The 21896-nt window shown below is 42.0% G+C and overlaps 1 protein-coding gene and 1 long non-coding RNA gene across 5 annotated transcripts in view; one reads left to right on the forward strand and one right to left on the reverse strand.

Moving 5' to 3' along the window:
- The first annotated feature begins 3998 nt into the window (after nucleotides 1–3998).
- LOC147001023 (uncharacterized) overlaps nucleotides 3999–21896 on the forward strand; it is a 30088-nt gene continuing 12190 nt past the window's right edge. For 2 of the 4 annotated variants that reach the window (XR_015045445.1, XR_015045444.1), the window contains exons 1-2: nucleotides 3999–4203; nucleotides 7979–9079. This is a non-coding gene — a long non-coding RNA (uncharacterized LOC147001023). Of the gene's footprint in view, nucleotides 4204–7978; nucleotides 9080–20578; nucleotides 20725–21327; nucleotides 21614–21896 lie in introns of all 4 variants that reach the window. The other 2 variants (XR_015045443.1, XR_015045442.1) reach the window with 2 other exon arrangements.
- On the reverse strand, nucleotides 10617–10954 carry LOC110308563 (translation machinery-associated protein 7). Its single transcript, XM_021180992.3, has one exon. The coding sequence runs from the start codon at nucleotides 10899–10901 to the stop codon at nucleotides 10707–10709; it is 195 nt and encodes a 64-aa protein (XP_021036651.1). The 5' UTR covers nucleotides 10902–10954; the 3' UTR covers nucleotides 10617–10706.

The raw sequence follows: 21896 nt of genomic DNA on the forward strand, positions 1-21896 counted from the left end.
GGAGTGACCATGTACCAGGAAAACACCAGCAGAGATGGGCTGCAAAAGAGATGCTGAAGTAAACAGCGCTCATCTGGTTGAGGGAGATGTGATGAGCCCAGGCAAGGGGTAATCTGATATTAGAGGTGACAGAGCTCAAGAAGAAATAAGGGAAGGTGGAGGGAGGCAGCCTGGTGGCAGTCAGTACATGGTATAAGAGGCACAGGTGTCTATGCATGGTGACTGCCAGCCTCTGATGGCTGCAAGAAATCTGGCATCCATACTTACTGCTGCCACTGCTAATCTTCATATTTTCAATACACTCTGACATTTCAAATTTGTGAATCTATCTGGACATCTAACGTATTATAGCCAACTAGCCCTTAATGCCAGCCTCCTCCATGCAGAACAGTTTATGAGCAAGAATGTGTGTTGTGTTTTATAAAAATAAAGAGAGAAGGGATATGTTTGGTGGAGGTGTGGTAAGGTGTAGGGGAAGGGGATGTCTCAGCTGGCTCATGCTGAGGCATCCCTTCCCCCTGAGGGACCAGCCACACATGATGACAATTGGCATGTAGTATAGAACTTATTCAAGGCATGGGGAGGGGAGTTGAGAGAGCAGTAGAGACAGAGAAAGGCAGAGAGAGTAGAGGAGTAGAGGCTAGCCATGATCATGTGGAAAGAGAGGGGGAGGGGAATGGAGAGAGAGGAGGAGCAGGACAAGAGCACAGAGCTGGAGAGCAAGAAAGCAAGAGAGAGCAGAGGGGGCAAGCAGCCCCTGGCTGTTGCCAAGTAACTGTGGGCCTAGACAAAATGCAAGCAATATGTACCTTCCAGTGTTTGTGAACTCTTGGTTCCATGATCTGGCCAGAGTTTAGGGTACTGTGGTTACCATCACATATATTTAGTTATACATATGACAAAAGCCCCACAGAGAACAGCTTGGGCTCTTTCCTAGGAAGACAGTATTCATCCTCAATTACTCATAAAATAATTTGGAAAGTATTAGAAAGTACAGTCATTAACCATGCCATCTGTTATGTTTGGGGTGTGGTTTGTTCCCCTGATGGCTTATTTGTTGGACTCCCAGTACTCAGGGTGGAGATCTGAGAGCTGGGGTTTGATGGGAGGATATTGGGTCATTGGCATTTTGCTCTTGGGATTACCATAGTCCTCTTGGGAGTCAGCTCTGGTCCCCTGTATCACTCCATGATCTCTTCTTCCCATGTGCTGCCTGCCATGATGTCATTCACCGTGCTGTGACAGAGCCAGGAAAGCCCTCTCCACAATCACTGCCACTACCTCCAAAACCCTAAGTTAAATGAAGCTCTCCCTTTATAAGTCATGCAGCCTGTGGTATTTCATTATAAAGCAGAGAACAGACTGATACATGAAAGGCTAGTCTAGACAAACAGGGATGTTCTTGAGAGTTAGTGACACAAGGAATAAGAATGCATGTTTCCCCAGGATTCTCTCTCCCCCTCCCCTCCCCCCTCCCTGCTGAAGGCTCTACCCTCTCCTTCCCTGTGATGGAACTTCTGCCACAAGGCAAGAGACATGGAGTCCATACCTTGAATCTTGCATCCTTCTGTTCTGACCTCCACAAAGGTCCATTCACTGGTAATTCAGAGCACTCTGGAGACTGCTTTTATAGACTCAGTGTGCTAGTATGTCCTCTTGAACAGGAGTCACCTGTGGCCATACCAGCTACCCACAAGGCTAGTCACTTATAATGTGCAAGGAAGAACTCTCCTGAATGAGAACAGAGGAGCTGCCATGGTAGGGAGGACGAAAGGTACAGGTGTCTATCCCACTACACAAATACCCAAGCAGGCTCAGAAAATTCTTTCTTGGGGCTCAGTGAGTAAGAGATCTTACTGTGTACGCACAAGGAACTGAGTTTGTATCGTGTGTGTGTGTGTGTGTGTGTGTGTGTGTGTGTGTGTGTGTGTGTCGGGGGTGGGGAGAGGGGGTGTATGTCATTCTGGCTCTGCTTCCCTGCCCATCCTGGTGCAATCACCTAAAATTGAGACCAGCAAATCCTGAGAGGAAAAGCAAGGCAGGAACTGCAAGGAGCGACAGAGGTCTCAGGTGGCCATGAGTGTAATGTCAGACTCTTAGGAGAGGCTTCAGTGAGATAGCTCATTTAGTCATGTGACTGAAGGCTACTTATACCTTTTGGGAATGGATAGGAGCTTTCAGAGTAAGGGCACTGGGGATGCATCTTTTGCATAAGGAGGAACTCTGGGTGCTATCCTGATGTGATCTTATGAGAGGAAGTTTAACCTGGCTACAGGATAGAGGGTGTTTATAACCTCCTCCAGAGTATACAGAGGTGGGGGCACAGGGCTGTGTACCAGAGCATGCAGGCCTGGGGCAGCAGGGCCTGCTGATGTATTTCAAGACATGCATCAACCCCACTCTTGCTCTAGTCTGCTCTCCCATGCCCTCCATCTCTCCCAACCCCCACCTCCTCCATCCCCCACCTCCTGACCCCTCCACCCCTCACCCTCACCCTATTCCCTGTCCCATGGCTCTCCTGCCCCACAGAGTTGGTTTTGGTTTTGCTTTTTAAAGGTCTGGGTTTGGCCACACAAACAAAATTGTAAGAGAGTAGTAGGGGTGGGGGACAGAGACAAGAGGATCATTTGTTCTAGATAATTAGTCAAAATACTGGACTCTAGGTTGAAAAACCCAATCTCAAGGGAACAAGGCCAAGAATGATGGAACAGTATACCCAACAGACTCATGCACATACACTACACACACATACTATGCATACTTACACACTCACATACTTGAAACATATACACACTACACACAGTACATATATACTACACACACACACACACACATAGACACACAGACCTCACATACATCCTTCCTCTTCATCTGGAAAGTGTCCATTTTTCTATCAAGGGTATACATAAATAAACAAAAGTTCTCTGCTCCTGTGTAGATCAGGAACCCTGCAGGTGATCTGAGCCTCCAGCACACACATCTCTCCTCAAATCATTTCTCATTGGTACACCTCCACTTCCCAGATGGGTGTCCTTTAGAATGTAACTGTGGTGTACTTGCTAGTGCTCGGCCCAGGGGCTGCCAAGTGGCAAGCCCTCAGCAGGTATTTCTTTAACAATGCACTGAGGAAACATATACATGAAATGTTGGTACTGCAGCAAAAGGGAAAAGACCACACTCCAGCAACCATAAGGCAGCTAGCTCCAGGGGCCTCTTGATGATGTTCAAGGGTGACATTCCCTGTCTGCTCAGAACATCCAGCAATATTAAGAGCCTTCAAAAGGGGGAAAATGTATTCTATTTATGTTGTTTGAGGTCGAGAATTTTTATAGATTTTAAGGTATTCATTGAAATTTTTTATTTGTGTCCTAAAAATATATATTTTTCTGATTTCTATACAGTCCTTCCCAAGCCCTCAGTTTATTTTCAGGGAACAGAGGTAGCAGGTGTCTATCACATGACAGTCATAAGACAAAGACACTGCCAGGCATCCAGCCTCAGGCTATTGACATACTTGGACTGCAGAGAAGCCCGAGACCCAAGTGGAGGAAAGCAGTTCATGCTCTCTGCCCTCGGGAATGAAGGTGAAGAGCTATCTCTCAAGATAGGTTGTTGAGAGCCTTCAAGAAGCTTTGCTACAGAGGGGGGAAGGTGGGTTAATTGGGATTTTTATATTCTAAATAGAGGAATCTGACTGTTTTACTCCAGTTTCTGTTACCATGCCGGAGAAATGGTAAATGGGTGATCTATAATGAAAAGAGGTTCGCTCGGGGTCACGGATCTAGAAATTCATGTTGGTGGTGACAGAAGATGCTCAGCTTTTGGTGAGGCCCTGGAGATGTAAAACATAAGGAATATAATGGAAGGCTTCATATGTCAGGACAACGGCAGCTAGGTAGTAGGTAGAAGCAGGAAGAAGGAGTAAAACTCCCAAGATAGCCATTGCCTTGAGAAAAACGACATTAATTCATTCATAAGGCCAAATCCCCTCCACAATGAGCACCTCTGAAGGGCCCACCTCTGAAGAACCCAGGAACCTATGCAGAGCCATGCCCGTCCTCCTGGGGCAGTGGAGAGCAGAGCCTACAGCTGACATAATCACAGCCTCAGCACCCAGAGGTTGGAAAGAACACGGGCTCTGAAGAATAAGGAGCAGCAGCTGGTGACTGCAGACTAAGGAACATCTGGCAACACAGAAACCAGGTAAGTGAGGGGAGGTGAGAGCTCTGTGGCTTTATAGAAAGCAGGTTGATTGTATGACAACAGCAAAGGGCCAATGTGAATGGGGACAAGATTAAGGGGAATAGACAAGAACCAGCTGCAAGGCACTTTCTGGGCCACACTGAAGTGTGTGCTTTATCCAAACAGCCTGAGGGACCACTGAGAGGTTGGTGACAGGAAGAAACTTGATGAAATGTACATTTCTCAAGGATAGCCTGGCAGAATCAGCGTTGGCTAGGAGGTAGACAGACCTCGTTCAGAGTTACTGTGGACCCTGGGCATGAGTGATAAGGAGCTTGGGTAAGTGGCAAAAACTACTGAAGGAGGAACCCTAGGATTTGATGGCTAAACACGGTATCAGTGGAAAACATAGCTTGTCCTCTAACAGGAATAAGAAATGGTTTATCCTGAGCCAAAATGGCTATAGCGTGGGCACCCTGATTCAGGTTGCCCTGGATGGTATGCTCCACTAAGGGAGAAAACTTGAACATTTGTAGACCTGGAACAAAGGAAAGTTGTTAGTCAATGTACATAATAGATGCCGTGGCGGGCACATCAGGTAGGTGTGGTTATAACAGAATATCAGGGATTTCTTCTGTAGGTTTCAGGTGCCATCTTGTGGCGTTCTTAACTTGGGTTTGGTGGAAGCTAATGGTCTGCTAAATTTACAATACAGCCCAAAAGTTTTACTTGACATCACAAAGATGTTAGGTCTGATTCATAGGTTGGTGGTAGCAAACGACCATTAAGAGGGCTAAAGAGAGATGAAGATATCTGGCCCATATGCAATTTTCCATCTGCTCATAATTCTGATTTCCTGGCCAGTTAACCTGCAGAACCTTTGGTATAAATGTGGTTTCTTCGAAGAACTATGGCTTGCTATGGGAAATAGGAGAAAAGGGGCTTCCTAAGGCCATCAAAAGATGTATACCTTGATGACAAAGCATATGCGGGGTTGGAGCAAAGATGAGCTGGGGTAAAAAGTGAGCTCAGTTTGGGACCTGTTGAGTCTGGCAGCACCAGGTCTTTCTTATTCATTATAAACACTTCATGGCAATTCCCCTTGTTAAAAAGTCACTGTCTAGTATAAGCAAATGAACAAAGATATACAGTATAGGGAGATAAAAATGCTGCTGCACAAATGTAGGTGTGTGCTTACTTATGTAAACTTCCCCTTTTAATATCTGACCTGAAGTTAGCACTGGACAGAAAGTAAAGTTGGATTTTAATTATTATTATAATCCTGAGGTCATTTTCTTGGAATTCCCAAACTGAACATTTCAACTCTTATAGAAATGTTCCAACAAGGCCGCACCTCCTAATGGTGCCACTCTCTAGGCCAAGCACATTTAAACCACCACATATGAGATTTAAAAAAAAATCCTCTACAATTTTATTTAATTTATTCTTATCAAATAAGTATATTTATATTTAAACATAAACATATCTGTGTAAATGTGTGTGTATGTGCGTGTATATATATATATGTGTGTGTGTATATATGTGTGTGTATATGTATATATATACATATAAATATGTATATATATATATATATATGTATGTTACATTGCTGAGCATAAACTAATGGAGAATAGTTTGCAACTAGTGACAATAAAACAAAGATGTCAGCTATGAAACAAAGCCCTCCCAGTTGCTGGGCTGCAGGAAGAGAGCTCAGGCTCTGAGTACGGATGATCTGCTCCTGTCTAACAAGAAGCCCACATTTCCATGACAGCTATAAAAACAGACCTCCTAGGTGCTTCCCTCCTACATACCTTGCTGGGATGGTTAATTTTATGTGTCAACTTGACTGGCCTACGGTATCCAAACATTAGGTCAAACACGATGCTGGATGTCCCTGTGGAGTTGTTTTTAATGAGGTGAACACTAATTTAGATTCATCGACTCCCAGGAAAGTAAATAATGGGAGTGAACCTCAGTTAATCAGTTGAAAGAACTATTAAAGCCAAGACAGAGGCAGGTCCCCTGGGTCAGAAAAAACTCTGCCATAAGCCCACCTTAAATTCAAACTGAAATTCCTGAGGTCTTCAGCCTCCAGGGCTCGTTTGAACTTTACACTTGAAAATCCTCTAACAGGTAGCTAATTGCTTAATAAAACAAAATCTATCTCAGAAATTTCCCCTAGTTTTTCCTGGTGGCCCCTTTCAGCCTTTGCTTATAGTTCTTTGTGATTCTGTGGAGCTGGAGAACTCTCTCTACCAGAGACTCCTAGCTTAGCTGCCATACTGAGGCTGGGACTCAGGTAAGACTCAGCCTCTTGGTGTGGACCCAGGGTCCCCTTAGTTATTCCCTGCTACCTACGCCTCTCAGCTATTCCTTCTAGCCCTTTCCTTTGTGAACAATCTGCAGAACAGCAACAGGGACTCCACAGCTGCCACACTTGGCCAGGACAGAGTGGGCAGCAGCCACAAAGATCAGAACACTCACCCAGCAAAGATAAGACCAAGTATCTACACCAAGAAATGCTTATAACATCATAACTCCAGAAACACACAAACATGAACAACCAAGACAATATGCCTCCTCCAGAAACCAGACAACCTATTGCATTAGACCCCAAGAGTGTTCAAAAATAATAATTAGGAGTATGTTCAAAAGACCTTCAAGATGATATGAAGAGATGTCTTGGTGGAAACCATTAAACCACAAACAGTTGAGTAAGACAGTGGAAACGATTCAAGACCTGAAAGTAGCATTAAATAAAGACATAAAGTCACTAAAAAAAAGTCCAAACTGACATAAAATTCCAAATGAAAAACTCAGGATGCCAAACAAAATCTCAGAGATCAGAGCATCATTCAACACGTATCAAAAAAATGGTAATTAATAGAGACCCACCAATGCACAATGGGCTGATAATAAGGTACTTTGGAGCACCCAGTCCCAAATGGGATGTCTTTATTAAACTCTTCCCCTCAAGGTTCAAGGGTCTAATACAGTGGTTCTCAACTGTCATAATGCTGCAAACTTTTAATATAGTTTCTCATGTTGTGGTGACCCCCCCCCACGCTTACAATTATTTTGTCCCTACTTCATAGTTAATTTTGCTACTGTTATAGATCGTAACGTAAATATCTGATAAGCAGGATATCTGATAGGCAACTCCTGAAGGGGTCGGGACCCATAGGTTAAAACCACTGATCTAAGTGAAGAGGAGACAGAAAGATTGTAAGAGTCAGAGGTGACAGATGACTCCAAAAACTGCATCTTTCAGATGCAACAGCATTGATGTACACAGGAAGGAACAGAAATTGGGGCAACATGCCAAAACCTGCACAGATTTGAACCAGATAAAATGTCAGCACTGAGAAGGGGAAGTGGCAACACAAAACCCCACCCCTAACCAAGAAGCTATTTGCAATTGTAACTGCTGAATAAGGCAAAATCAGTTTTTTTCAGTGGAGCATCACTGGGCATATCAATCACATACCAGGGCAGGTCCCAAGCCCAAAAGTAGCTGGCTAACACAAAATAGACTTGCTGGGGTTTGTTTGTGTGTGTGTGTTTTTATTTTGGTCTTACTATTTGGGGGGTGTTGTTGGTTTGTCTGTTTTTATCTTCATTTTTGTTGGATTTTTCTTTTTTTTTCTTTACAAAAAAGAAAAGACTATGAAGCTGTATGGGTAGCAAGGTGGGAAGGATATGGGAGCAGTCAGGGAAAGGAAAAGAATATAATCAAAATATATTGTATGAGAAAATAAGTAATGTTTAATCTCTCTCTCCCATCTCTCTTCAGTTGGTTCTATTTTTCTCGAGATCCCTGACCAACATGTTCATGTTCTTTTTCATCAATTTTGTTCAGACACTTGTCCTTAAGAGCTGCACCTATTTCCATCAGTTAATTAATTCCAGCAGTTTCTGGAACCTGCCATCTGTGGTACAGAAGGAAAGACGGAGAAAAGCAGACAGCAACAGCCTGACAGTGTGTGGTTCTCTCATAGCCTTCCCTACTTCCTGTACCAACCCCAGTCTGCAAGACACGGGCTTCAAACAATGCTACAGTTTTGGAAGAATGGCAGGGAGAGATCTCACCAAAAAAGTTCAATCAAAACCCAAACCATCTGTGGCACCCCTAAAAGAGACCATACAGTGTGTCAGCCCTGTATGGTCTAGGAACACATTCCTAGGAATTTACTAAGCACCTATTGTTGCAGCCTGGTATTGATACTCAGTGGACTCAGAGATAAATCAAGTGCAGTCTCCGGCAGAAACCTGCTATGTTCTGGAGGTGCCCAGGACACCTCCTTCTTGGTCAGATCCATAGGTACTGTCCCACACCTGGTTTGGAAATCTGTGGCCCTCAAGAGAAGCATTATCCTCTATGTAAGGCAACACCAATTAAACTTTTAAGTATAGGGACATATGCAGATCAGTATTTAGGATGCTTACCAAATACTAGACTTCCACATGGCTTTTTCAAAGATCTTTAGTATTATTTATCTGCCCTTCCCACCCATCCAACCCCCATTTAGACCTTTTCCCTCTTTTTGCCTTATCTCCTGTTATATAGTTTTTAGAGGTTTGAAAGAAAAGACAAAGTCATTAAAAGGCAGATCTTTTAAGTTTTTTATGATGTTAATGATCTTTAATTTTAGTAAAACTAGAGCCTTAGAAGAGAATTGCAGACTTTGTTTCCTGATGTTAAAACTTTCCCCTACACCATGTAGTTGCTATGTGATGTCACCAGGTGGCAGCAGAAGGACTCCGTGACTTCTGACCATTGGTTTGGTGAGGGCTGGGGGAGGGGAGACGACTCCCCTTTTGTGCTTTTCTGGTGAAGAGTGTGGGGATTTTCGTCTTGGCTTCAAATCCGTCGAAGCAGCACAACAGGTCAAAAGTAAGTACACCCAATCATGGAACTGATTTTAGAGCCCATTGACAACTAAGTATGTGGGCAGGAATGGGTGTAAGGACAGACAAAGAAGTACTTGTCAGATCCATGCGCAGTTGCCCAGCGCCAACCCTCCAGGCTGCCTTTCCTTGGTGTTCCTGAAGGATAGTTTGAAGGCTCCTGTGTGTTCTCAGGGCTCCACTCAAACTTTGGATACACCAAAGTTCCTTGTCCCCAACTCTTACCTGTGCCTCAAGAACTCTTAGTAAAAGACTGTCCCTCGAGATTCCCCAGGATGTCAGATTCAGAAGCCCCCGTAGGTATCAAGACATGTTTACCAAATCCTCTAAAGGGACTTATGAAGTAGCTTAAAAAAAAAAAAAATGCCTCTTGCTTTCAATAACAGGACTTTTTGCCAGACCTTGAAACCAAGTCAATAATATGCCTTGGATCATTTTAAACTATACACTCGATACCGTGTAATCTGCCTGCTTAAGTTTAACCTGCCTTTAAGAAAACAATATACCCACCCTTACAACACCTTTGGACTTCCCATGTGCATAGCTTTAATTTTAAATTAATGACTCTGACCCAGAAGTAACTAAGCTACCATGCGCACGTGCTTCTGTGTGTGTGTGTGTGTGTGTGTGTGTGTGTGTGTGTGTGTGTGTGTAAGCACGCACGTGCGTTGGGGTAATTATTTGTTGAAAGCAGCCAACAAGTTTTAAGCAACCTTAAAAAACAAAAAGAAAAATACAAATATCCTATTAATATTGGAGACATACTAGAGGAAGAGGTTTTAAGTACTATTGTGGGTCATCTGGGGTTAGTAAGTAAAATTAGTAAGTTAGTAAAGTAATTCTTACCTTGTAAAATCTGTTAAAGATTTTGAGAAAAAAAAATCCTCATTCCTTTTCCATACCATGTTTCATGTTCTATACAGTAAGTACAGAGCAAAGCCCTTTGTCACAGGCAATAGGAACAGACAGACACTACACACCTACACACACACACACACACACACACACACACACACACCCCAGGCAGACAATAGCCTATAGACCACAGGTGACATACAGAAGAAAAGCATAGGCAAAAAGGTGGATAATTCAAATTTGGCCTGACTCTTGCTCAAAACTGCTCCAAGAGGAAGACTCTTTTTTATTTCTTAGTTCAGTATCAATGAAGAAAATGTCAGGGATTTTAGTGGAACCTACCCATAGCATCCTATATACTTTAAATAGTCCATGCATTACTTATAACACTGTGTGTGTGTGTGTGTGTGTGTGTGTGTGTGTGCGCGCGCGTGATATTAAATGTATATATGGTATATATGGTATAAGAGAGATATACCATACAAATATTCTTTTTTTTTTTTTGCCATTGCATTATTTACTTTATTCATTTTTTTTTTTACAAAAGTTTATTACAATGTACAACAGGCTTCAGGATAACATTTCATTCTAGCTATTACATGGCAAAGATGTTATGACAGGGAATCCAGATGTTTGACAGGTTACAGGATAACACTTCATTCTACCTGTAGGTGGCAAAGATGCTATGGCAGGGAATCCAGATGTTTAAATAGGAATGGAAGAGGAGGGTCACCATCACCCCAGATGTGAGGAACAGCTTACTTTTTGCCAGATTTCTTAATTCCACCTGTGGCCAGGGGGCCCTTCCCGGCGGCCTTGGCTTTTAGCTCCTCGAGTTTCTTCTGTTCCTCCTTTTGTTTCTGCTTGAAAGCCTTATCTTCCTCGTCCATCTCCTTGGCCTGCTTCTTGGGCTGTTTCAGGGGCTTCTTTTTGCCACCTTCCCGGCCCGACATGGCACCTCCAGCCCCTTCACCAGACCCTGATCCAATGCCCCCATACAAATATTCTATAGATTGTATTGGTTGGGAACTAATGAACAGAAAAGAGTATATACATGTTTAGTACAGGCTTGATTTCTATTTCACAAGTGTTTTTGATCTGTGGTTGGTTGGGTCCACAGGTACAGACCCACGAGATGGAAATAGCCCAGTTGGTGTTTACTTACTGTATTTGGAAATGATTCACCAGTGGCCAGTTAGGGGTGTTTCCAGGGCGGGGAAGGATGAACAATAGACTAGAAGACAACCAAAGTTCCTTCTAGACCTTGGATGCCATTTTTATAAACACAGCAGTTGTAGTAGCCTGGCCCCACCACTCACAATGCTTCCCTGGGGCCAGTCCTACCTGAGCCTCAGATCACACCAGGCAGCCTTGGGCTAGAGAAGCTGCCTCACCTGATCCTTTCTCTGTTCTCCTCACTGCTCTGTGCTTCCCTCAGGCCTTTGCCCCACAGTGACTTCACATTAATAGAGAACTTAGTACATCAAGGTCTGCCTCCTAGTCTTCCCTGAGATCCAGTGTGACTAGGCAACATCTCTTCCCTAGGACCTCACCCATAGTCAGAGCTCAGTTACTACATGAACGTCTACTTTGGGTCCATTGCTTTTCAAGACTGGAAGTTTTCTGAAGGCCTGGTGTTTCCATGTCCATTTCACATTTCATTGAGCTAGTCCTGGCTTTCTGCAGCTCACCTAAGTGGCCAGTGATCAGTCCTTTTAGAAATCCTCCTTCCAGAAAAATTGACACTCCAAGACCTTTCAAAACTTCTCTTGAACTTGTTCATTTTGCCGTAATGCCAGTGTCTCCGGCTACCACTGGTACAGAAATAATATGTCTATCCAGTGAGATATCACTCTACACACCTAGAAATTAAAACAGAAATATTTCTACTAAAAAGAAAAAAAAAAAGCATATAGCCAGCTGTGGCTTGTGCCTGAAGAAGATTCAGGCTCAAACATCAGACTTTTACTAATTTATATGCACATGCACTGCCATCCTTAAATCTCTTTTAGGCTAGTGCCCCAGATTATACTTTGCACAATTTAAGCAAAGGTAAAGATACTCTAAGTCTAGTGACTTGGGCAGGTCATTTACAAAGCAAAGACAGCTGTAATTAGAATACTTATTAAGTTCACCAGCATTGGGTTTTTTGCTGTTGTTGTTGTTGTTGTTGTTGTTGAGGTTTTTTTCCCCCACAGCTGTTACCTAGAGTCATCTTGCTCACCTGGCAGCATTATGTTTTTAATAAGAGCACAGGATGGCAGATGCCATTCAGGAGGCACTGTAGTGGGGAAATGAGCTTCTTGGGTGACAGGCCACTGTATTGGGCAATTTTCCTGCAGATCAATAGGAAGATGAACTTTTATAGACTAATATTGTTAAGATGAAGTAATTATTTTTACAGAATTTCTGATTTGACTTAAATACTTTTAGGAAGCTAGGGTAATTGGTAAAACATTTAAGAAGATGGCTTAAGTTATGATAAAGTTAGAATTGAGAATAGAATGTGGCCCCTCCCTTGTAGTGAGGGCTGCATACGTTACAAAAGGAGGACAGTGGGCCTTCATGAATTACAAGCACATATTATACTTGAAAGAAAAAAAAATAGGCTTGGGACAAGATAATGATCAAAGAAAACATTTATTCTAGGTTGGATCTGAGTTCCTGGATCTTGGGACCTAGGTATATGGCCATCGGTTTTAGTGTGCACTGTGATAAGACAGGGCTATGAATAAAGAGTAAATAATTCTTTTATAAGAGTAGAGAGTGGATGATTAGCCAATTTAGCTGACCAAGCCTTCAAAAATAAGACATAATAAGATAGATGCTGGTCTGTTTCTCGGTAAAGAGAAGTTGTCGACTTTCGGCAGGACCAGCACCAGGGTAGCTAGAGCGCAGGGTCGGCTGACACCCGCCAGCTACCCACGACCCCCGCCACAGGATTTTGAGACTGCTGGTGAGTGGAACACAGCTTCTGCTCCAATCTTTAAACAGTGACAACGACAACTAACCCCAGAGATTACCAGATGGCGAAAGGTAAACGTAATAATCTTACTAACAGAAACCAAGACCACTCACCATCATCAGAACCCAGCACTCCCACTTCGCCCAGTCCAGGGCACCCCAACACACCGGAAAAGCTAGAAACGGATCTAAAAGCATATCTCCTGATGATGGTAGAGGACTTCAAGAAGGACTTTAATAACACACTTAAAGAAATACAAAGGAACACTGGTAAACAGGTAGAAGACAGTAAAGAGGAAGCACAAAAATCCCTTAAAGAATTGCAGGAGAACACTGCTAAAGAGTTACAAATCCTTAAAGAAAAACAGGATAACATAATCAAACGGGTAGAAGTCCTTACAGAAAAACAGGAAAACACATCCAAACAGATGATGGAATTGAACAAAACCATACTAGACCTAAAAGGGGAAGTAGACACAATAAAGAAAACCCAAAATGAGGCAACACTGGAGATAGAAACCCTAGGAAAGAAATCTGGAACCATAGATACGAGCATCAGCAACAGAATACAAGAGATGGAAGAGAGAATCTCAGGTGCAGAAGATTCCATAGAGAACATCGGCACAACAATCAAGGAAAATGTAAAATGCAAAAAGATCCTAACTCAAAACATCCAAGAAACACAGGACACAATGAGAAGACCAAACCTATGGATAATAGGAGTGGATGAGAATGAAGATTTTCAACTCAAAGGACCAGCAAACATCTTCAACAAAATTATAGAAGAAAACTTCCCAAATCTAAAGAAAGAGATGCCCACGAACATACAAGAAGCCTACCGAACTCCAAATAGACTGGACCAGAAAAGAAATACCTCCCGACACATAATAATCAAAACAACAAATGCTCTAAATAAAGACAGAATACTAAAAGCAGTAAGAGAAAAAGGCCAAGTAACATATAAAGGCAAGCCTATCAGAATTACACCAGATTTCTCACCAGAGACTATGAAAGCCAGAAGATCCTGGACGGATGTTATACAGACACTAAAAGAACACAAACTCCAGCCCAGGCTACTATACCCAGCCAAACTCTCAATTAACATAGATGGAGAAACCAAAGTATTCCACAACAAAACCAAATTCACACATTATCTCTCCACGAATCCAGCCCTTCAAAGGATAATAACAGAAAAAAACCAATACAAGGACAGGAACCACGCCCTAGAAACAACAAGAAGGTAATCCCTCAACAAACCTAAAAGAAGACAGCCACAAGAACAGAATGCCAACTTTAACAACAAAAATAACAGGAAACAACAATTACTTTTCCTTAATATCTCTTAATATCAATGGACTCAACTCCCCGATAAAAAGACATAGACTAACAAACTGGCTACACAAACAAGACCCAACATTTTGCTGCTTACAGGAAACTCATCTCAGAGAAAAAGATAGATACTACCTCAGAATGAAAGGCTGGAAAACAATTTTCCAAGCAAATGGTATGAAGAAACAAGCTGGAGTAGCCATTCTAATATCTGATAAGATTGACTTCCAACCCAAAGTCATTAAAAAAGACAGGGAGGGACACTTCATACTCATCAAAGGTAAAATCCTCCAAGAGGAACTATCAATCCTGAATATCTATGCTCCACATACAAAGGCAGCCACATTCATTAAAGAAACTTTAGTAAATCTCAAAGCACACATTGCACCTCATACAATAATAGTGGGAGACTTCAACACACCACTTTCGCCAATGGACAGATCATGGAAACAGAAACTAAACAGGGACACAGTGAAACTAACAGAAATTATGAATCAAATGGATCTGGCAGATATCTACAGAACATTCTATCCTAAAACAAAAGGATATACCTTCTTTTCAGCACCTCATGGTACCTTCTCCAAAATTGACCACATAATTGGTCACAAAACAGGCCTCGACAGATACAAAAATATTGAAATTGTCCCATGCATCCTATCAGATCACCATGGACTAAGGCTGATCTTCAATAACAAAATAAATAATAGAAATCCAACCTTCACGTGGAAACTGAACAACACTCTTCTCAATGATACCTTGGTCAAGGAAGGAATGAAGAAAGAAATTAAGGACTTTTTAGAGTTCAATGAAAATGAAGCCACAACATACCCAAACGTATGGGACGCAATGAAAGCATCTCTAAGAGGAAAACTCATAGCTCTGAGTGCCTCCAAAAGGAAACTAGAGAGAGCACACAGTAGCAGCTTGACAACATATCTAAAAGCACTAGAACAAAAGGAAGCAAATTCACCCAAGAGGAGTAGACGGCAGGAAATAATCAAACTCAGGGGCAAAATCAACCAAGTGGAAACAAGAAGAACTATTCAAAGAATCAACCAATCAAGGAGCTGGTTCTTTGAGAAAATCAACAAGATAGATAAACCCTTAGCCAGACTCACTAGAGGGCACAGGGAAAGCATCCTAATTAACAAAATCAGAAATGATAAAGGAGACATAACAACAGATCCTGAAGACATCCAAAACACCATCAGATCCTTCTACCAAAGGCTATACTCAACAAAACTGGAGAACCTGGATGAAATGGAGAAGTTCCTAGACAGATACCAGGTACCAAAGTTGAATCAAGATCAGGTTAATGATCTAAACAGCCCTATATCCCCCAAAGAAATAGAAGCAGTCATTGATAGTCTCCCAACTAAAAAAAGCCCAGGACCAGACGGGTTTAGTGCAGAGTTCTATCAGACCTTCAAAGAAGATCTAATCCCAGTTCTTCACAAACTATTCCACAAAATAGAAACAGAAGGTACTCTACCCAACTCATTCTATGAAGCCACAATTACTCTGATACCTAAACCACAAAAAGACCCAACAAAGATAGAAAACTTCAGACCAATATCCCTTATGAATATTGATGCAAAAATCCTCAATAAAGTTCTTGCTAACCGAATCCAAGAACACATCAAAACAATCATCCATCCTGACCAAGTAGGTTTCATCCCAGGGATGCAGGGATGGTTCAATATATGGAAATCCATCAACGTAATCCAGTATATAAACAAACTCAAAGACAAAAACCACATGGTCATCTCGTTAGATGCGGAAAAAGCATTTGACAAGATCCAACACCCATTCATGATAAAAGTCTTGGAAAGATCAGGAATTCAAGGCCCATACCTAAACATGATAAAAGCAATCTACAGCAAACCAGTAGCCAACATCAAAGTAAATGGTCAGAAGCTTGAAGCAATCCCTCTAAAATCAGGGACTAGACAAGGCTGTCCACTTTCTCCATACCTATTCAACATTGTACTTGAAGTCCTAACCAGAGCAATTCGACAACAAAAGGAGATCAAAGGGATACAAATTGGAAAAGATGAAGTCAAAATATCACTTTTTGCAGATGATATGATAGTATATATAAGTGACCCTAAAAATTCCACCAGAGAACTCCTAAGCCTGATAAACAGCTTCGGTGAAGTAGCTGGATATAAAATTAACTCAAACAAATCAATGGCCTTTCTCTACACAAAGAATAAACAGGCTGAGAAAGAAATTAGGGAAACAACACCCTTCTCAATAGTCACAAATAATATAAAATATCTTGGCGTGACTCTAACTAAGGAAGTGAAAGATCTGTATAATAAAAACTTCAAGTCTCTGAAGAAAGAAATTATAGGAGATCTCAGAAGACAGAAAGATCTCCCATGCTCATGGATTGGCAGGATCAACATTGTAAAAATGGCTATCTTGCCAAAAGCAATCTACAGATTCAATGCAATCCCCATCAAAATTCCAACTCAATTCTTCAACGAATTAGAAAGTGCAATCTGCAAATTCATCTGGAATAACAAAAAACCTAGGATAGCAAAAACTCTTCTCAAGGATAAAAGAACCTCTGGTGGAATCACCATGCCGGACCTAAAGCTTTACTACAGAGCAATTGTGATAAAAACTGCATGGTACTGGTATAGTGACAGACAAATAGACCAATGGAATAGAATTGAAGACCCAGAAATGAACCCACACACCTACAGTCACTTGATCTTCGACAAGGGAGCTAAAACCATCCAGTGGAAGAAAGACAGCATTTTCAACAAATGGTGCTGGCACAACTGGTTGTTAACATGTAGAAGAATGCGAATCGATCCATTCCTATCTCCTTGTACTAAGGTCAAGTCTAAGTGGATCAAGGAACTTCACATAAAACCAGAGACACTGAAACTTATAGAGGAGAAAGTGGGGAAAAGCCTTGAAGATATGGGCACAGGGGAAAAATTCTTGAATAGAACAGTAATGGCTTGTGCTGTAAGATCGAGAATTGACAAGTGGGACCTCATGAAACTGCAAAGCTTCTGCAAGGCTAAAGACACCATCAATAAGACAAAAAAACCACCAACAGCTTGGGAAAGGATCTTCACCTATCCTAAATCAGATAAGGGACTAATATCCAATATATATAAAGAACTCAAGAAGGTGGACTCCAGAAAGTCAAATAACCCCATTAAAAAATGGGCTCAGAACTGAACAAAGAATTCTCACATGAGGAATACCGAATGGCAGAGAAACACCTGAAAAAATGTTCAACATCCTTAATCATCAGGGAAATGCAAATCAAAACAACCCTGAGATTCCACCTCACACCAGTCAGAATGGCTAAGATCAAAAATTCAGGTGACAGCAGATGCTGGCGAGGATGTGGAGAAAGAGGAACACTCCTCCATTGTTGGTGGGATTGCAAGCTTGTACAACCACTCTGGAAATCAGTGTGGTGGTTCCTCAGAAAATTGGACATAGTACTACCGGAGGATCCAGCAATACCTCTCCTGGGCATATATCCAGAAGATGTCCCAACCGGTAAAAAGGACACATGCTCCACTATGTTCATAGCAGCCCTATTTATAATAGCCAGAAGCTGGAAAGAACCCAGATGTCCATCAACAGAGGAATGGATACAGAAATTATGGTACATTTACACAATGGAGTACTACTCAGCTATTAAAAAGAATGAATTTATGAAATTCCTAGCAAAATGGATGGACCTGGAGGGCATCATCTTGAGTGAAGTAACACAATCACAAAAGAACTCACACAATATGTATTCACTGATAAGTGGATATTAGCCCAAAACTTAGGATACCCAAGATATAAGATACAATTTGCTAAACGCATGAAACTCAAGAAGAATGAAGACCAAAGTGTGGACACTGTGCCCCTTCTTAGAATTGGGAACAAAACACCCAGGGAAGGAGTTACAGAGACAAAGTTCGTAGCTGTGATGAAAGGATGGACCATTTAGAGACTGCCGTATCCAGGGATCCTTCCCATAAGCAGCTTCTAAATGCTGACACCATTGCATACACTAGCAAGATTTTGCTGAAAGGACCCAAATATAGCTGTCTCTTGTGAGACGATGCCGGGGCCTAGCAAACACAGGAGTGGATGTTCACAGTCAGCTATTGGATGTATCACAGGGCTCCCAATGGAGAAGCTAGAGAAAGTACCCAAGGAGCTACAGGGATCTGCAACCCTATTGTCGGAACAACATGATGTACTAACCAGAACCCCGGAGCTCTTGTCTCTAGCTGCATATGTATCGAAAGATGGCCTAGTCGGCCATCATTGGAAAGAGAGGCCCATTGGACTTGCAAACTTTATATGCCCCAATATAGGGGAATGCCAGGGCCAAAAGAATGGGAATGGGTGGGTAGGGAAGTGGGGGGCGCTATGGGGGACTTTTGGGATAGCATTGGAAATGTAACTGAGGAAAATATGTAATAAAAATATTAAAAATTAAAAAAAAAAGCTGCATGAGAAAGACTAACCCACATATAGAGGCAGGACCATCAGATTGAGACCTGACTTTTCTGTGGAGACTCTGAAAACCAGCAGGGCCTGTACAGTTCTACAAGTTCTGAAATCCTACAGATGCCAGCCAGACTACTATATCCAGAAAAATTTCAGCCACAGTTGACAGAAAAGGAAGCACATTTAACAATAAAAACCAATTTAAGCAAAAAAAAAAAAAAAAAAAAAAAAAACCAAATAGAAGTTGTCAGCTAAGCATAGGAAAAGCCCTTGCTTCTCTAGACTGGTTTGCTTTAACATTGTTAATCAATGACAAAGGGATTATCACTTTGGAGTTATGATGAACTTGTGGAGAGAAAGATAGATGGGAAATGTCTGATTAGGTATGAATTTCAAAAGATGAATACATAGTCAATAATCCTGTTGTCATTTTATTTTGTGTAATGATTTTAATCTGCTTTTGAAGAATTTTGTGGTAATTATCTTTAGAAAATATGTTAGTTGTGGCTATGGGGTCTTATAGAACATCTTAATCCTGACCTGGGGTTTTTACCCCTCCTTTGACTATTTAGTTCCCAGATAAAAGCCATTATATTTAAAATAAGCCTTAAACAGCAGAAGAGCTGAGCAGATATCTACCCTCTGTGCTATTGCAGTCTACTTTCCTATCAATAATCCCAAGTTATTACTTACTATGTTTCATCCAGGCTGCTCTTAACTCCAATTGGACAGCCTTCAGGGCCATATTCTCTTGAACTCACCTAACCCATAGTGACTTCTCTCTCTTCCATTCATCTTCTTCCTTGTGGTTCTCCTCTGATCTCAAGCCCAGAAAACCTAAATCCCACCTATGTCTCTTCTGGCCAGCTATTGGCTCTTGGCATCTTTACTTACCAATTGGAAATAACTTGGGGTCAGGATCACAGATCTACACGTGCAGCCTGGCTTGTACACCACTTACTTCTAGTCACATTGGAGGTAACACTACTTTAGCTAAATTCTACTTTGTGTACCTTGGTATTTCCTACGCAAAATTATTGGTAAATTCTTTTTTATTTATTTTTTAATTAGATATTTTCTTCATTTACATTTCAAATGCTATCCCAAAAGTCCCCCAGAACCTCCCGCCGGTAAATTCTTTATATCATAAATTTTACTACTTCAAGTTTCTGGAGAAACATCACCACTTCCATTCTGGAGAGAATTACAACTATAACAAATGCATATTCTCACTAGCTTTTACCACCATTCATCTGAGGACAGCCAGTCAATCTTTTCAGTTTTCAAAGTTCTTCAAATGATGTCTCAAGGGACTATATGTATCTCTTTGGCCCCCTGAGAATACAGCAGGAGGCATTTCATCCCTCAAAGATCACTAATATGCTGAGGAAGGAGCCTACAGAGTTAGTATGTGACCCACTCTGACTTTCAATGGCACTTTTTCACTTCCTAAAATGAACTCTACTTTTGTTTTCTGTAATGAAACATTTGGTCAGACAAATGTTTTTTTCAGATGTTTGGTCTGAAAAAAATCCGTTTTTATGGCTGTGACATTTGTCCCAAGAGCAACTAGCCCATCCCAGTGAAGTGAGGCAATAGAGGCTGTTTCCCAGGTGTCTAATGTTGGAATACAATGGCTGGGTGTCTCATGGGCATAGGTTGACCATGGCCCCTGTACTAGCTAGTTTTGTGTCAACTTGTCACAGCTGGAGTTATCACAGAGAAAGGAGCTTCAGTTGAGGAAATCCCTCCATGAGATCCAACTGTAAGGCATTTTCTCAATTAGTGATCAAGGGGAAAAGGCCCCTTGTGGGTGGAACCATCTCTGGGCTGATAAGTCTTGTTCTATAAGAAAGCAGGCTGAGCAAGCCGGGGGAAGCAAGCCGGGGGAAGCAAGCCAGTAGAACATCCCTCCGTGGCCTCTGCAACAGCTCCTACTTCCTGACCTGCTTGAGTTCCAGTCCTGAGTTCCTTGGTGATGAACAGCAATGTGGAAGTGTAAGCTGAATAAACCCTTTCCTCCCCAGCTTGCTTCTTGGTCATGATGTTTGTGCAGGAATAGAAACCCTGACTAAGACAGCCCCAGTGGAATTACTTCTCCCAACAGTAACAACCAAGTGGGGCTTCATCATGAGTCAGTTAACTCCTCACCCCTTTAGTATTGCCAAGCACTGACAAATGACTACATGACACACAACAATGAATGATATGGCTTTTCTGAGACCTTGTCAGGAGTCTGCCATGCCAGAAAGTCTCATTTATGTTTTCCCACAATATTATATTTTTTAATAACAGTAAATTTACAAGCTATATTTGAGTGTTGTTGACTGGCATTTGCCTAATTATCCCACTTTCCCTTGATAGATGGCCTCTGGCAAACGTTTTATTATTATTAATTGAGGTACTAATGTGGAGGTTTGAATAAGAATGGCCACAATAGGCTCATATATATGTACAAGCTTAGTCACCAGAGAGTGGAACTATTTGAATGCTTCAAAAGGATTAGGAGTTATGACCTTGTTGAAAAAAGTGTGTCACATGAGTAAATTTTGAGTCTCTCTCTCTCTCTCTCTCTTTCTCTCTCTCTCTCTCTCCCTACAGATCAGGATATAGCTCTCAGCTACTTCTCCAGCCCCTGCCTGCCGTGGTCACAATACCTAAGACAACTTTAACCCTCAGATCACACATCACACAGTAATGTGTATCCATATAGGCTACAGAATGATTACAGTCTACAAAGAATTTAAGAAGTCTCAGAGTTTAAAAAGGCTCTGAAGAAGTAGAACAAAGGGTTGGAGCCGGGCGTGGTGGCGCACGCCTTTAATCCCAGCACTCGGGAGGCAGAGGCAGGCGGATTTCTGAGTTCGAGGCCAGCCTGGTCTACAAAGTGAGTTCCAGGACAGCCCGGGCTATACAGAGAAACCCTGTCTCGAAAAACCAAAAAAAAAAAAAAAAAGAACAAAGGGTTGGAACAAATGCATGGAGGCCCTGAGGCTGCTAGATAAGATAGCTGAGCTCATAGGAAGGGTGGCAGGGAGCACACTGAGCTGTGTTGCAATGTGAGCCAACCTGAAGAAGCATAGGACTGGTTTGAACTGGGTAAAAAGGCTAAGTAAGAGATGGCAGTATGGGCAAAGGGCAAGTCCAGTGGCCTCTGTCAAGCAGTAGGG

This window comes from Mus caroli, unplaced genomic scaffold (genome assembly GCF_978045245.1).
Source record: "Mus caroli unplaced genomic scaffold, Mus_caroli_1 scaffold_15, whole genome shotgun sequence".
NCBI classification, from domain to species: domain Eukaryota; kingdom Metazoa; phylum Chordata; class Mammalia; order Rodentia; family Muridae; genus Mus; species Mus caroli.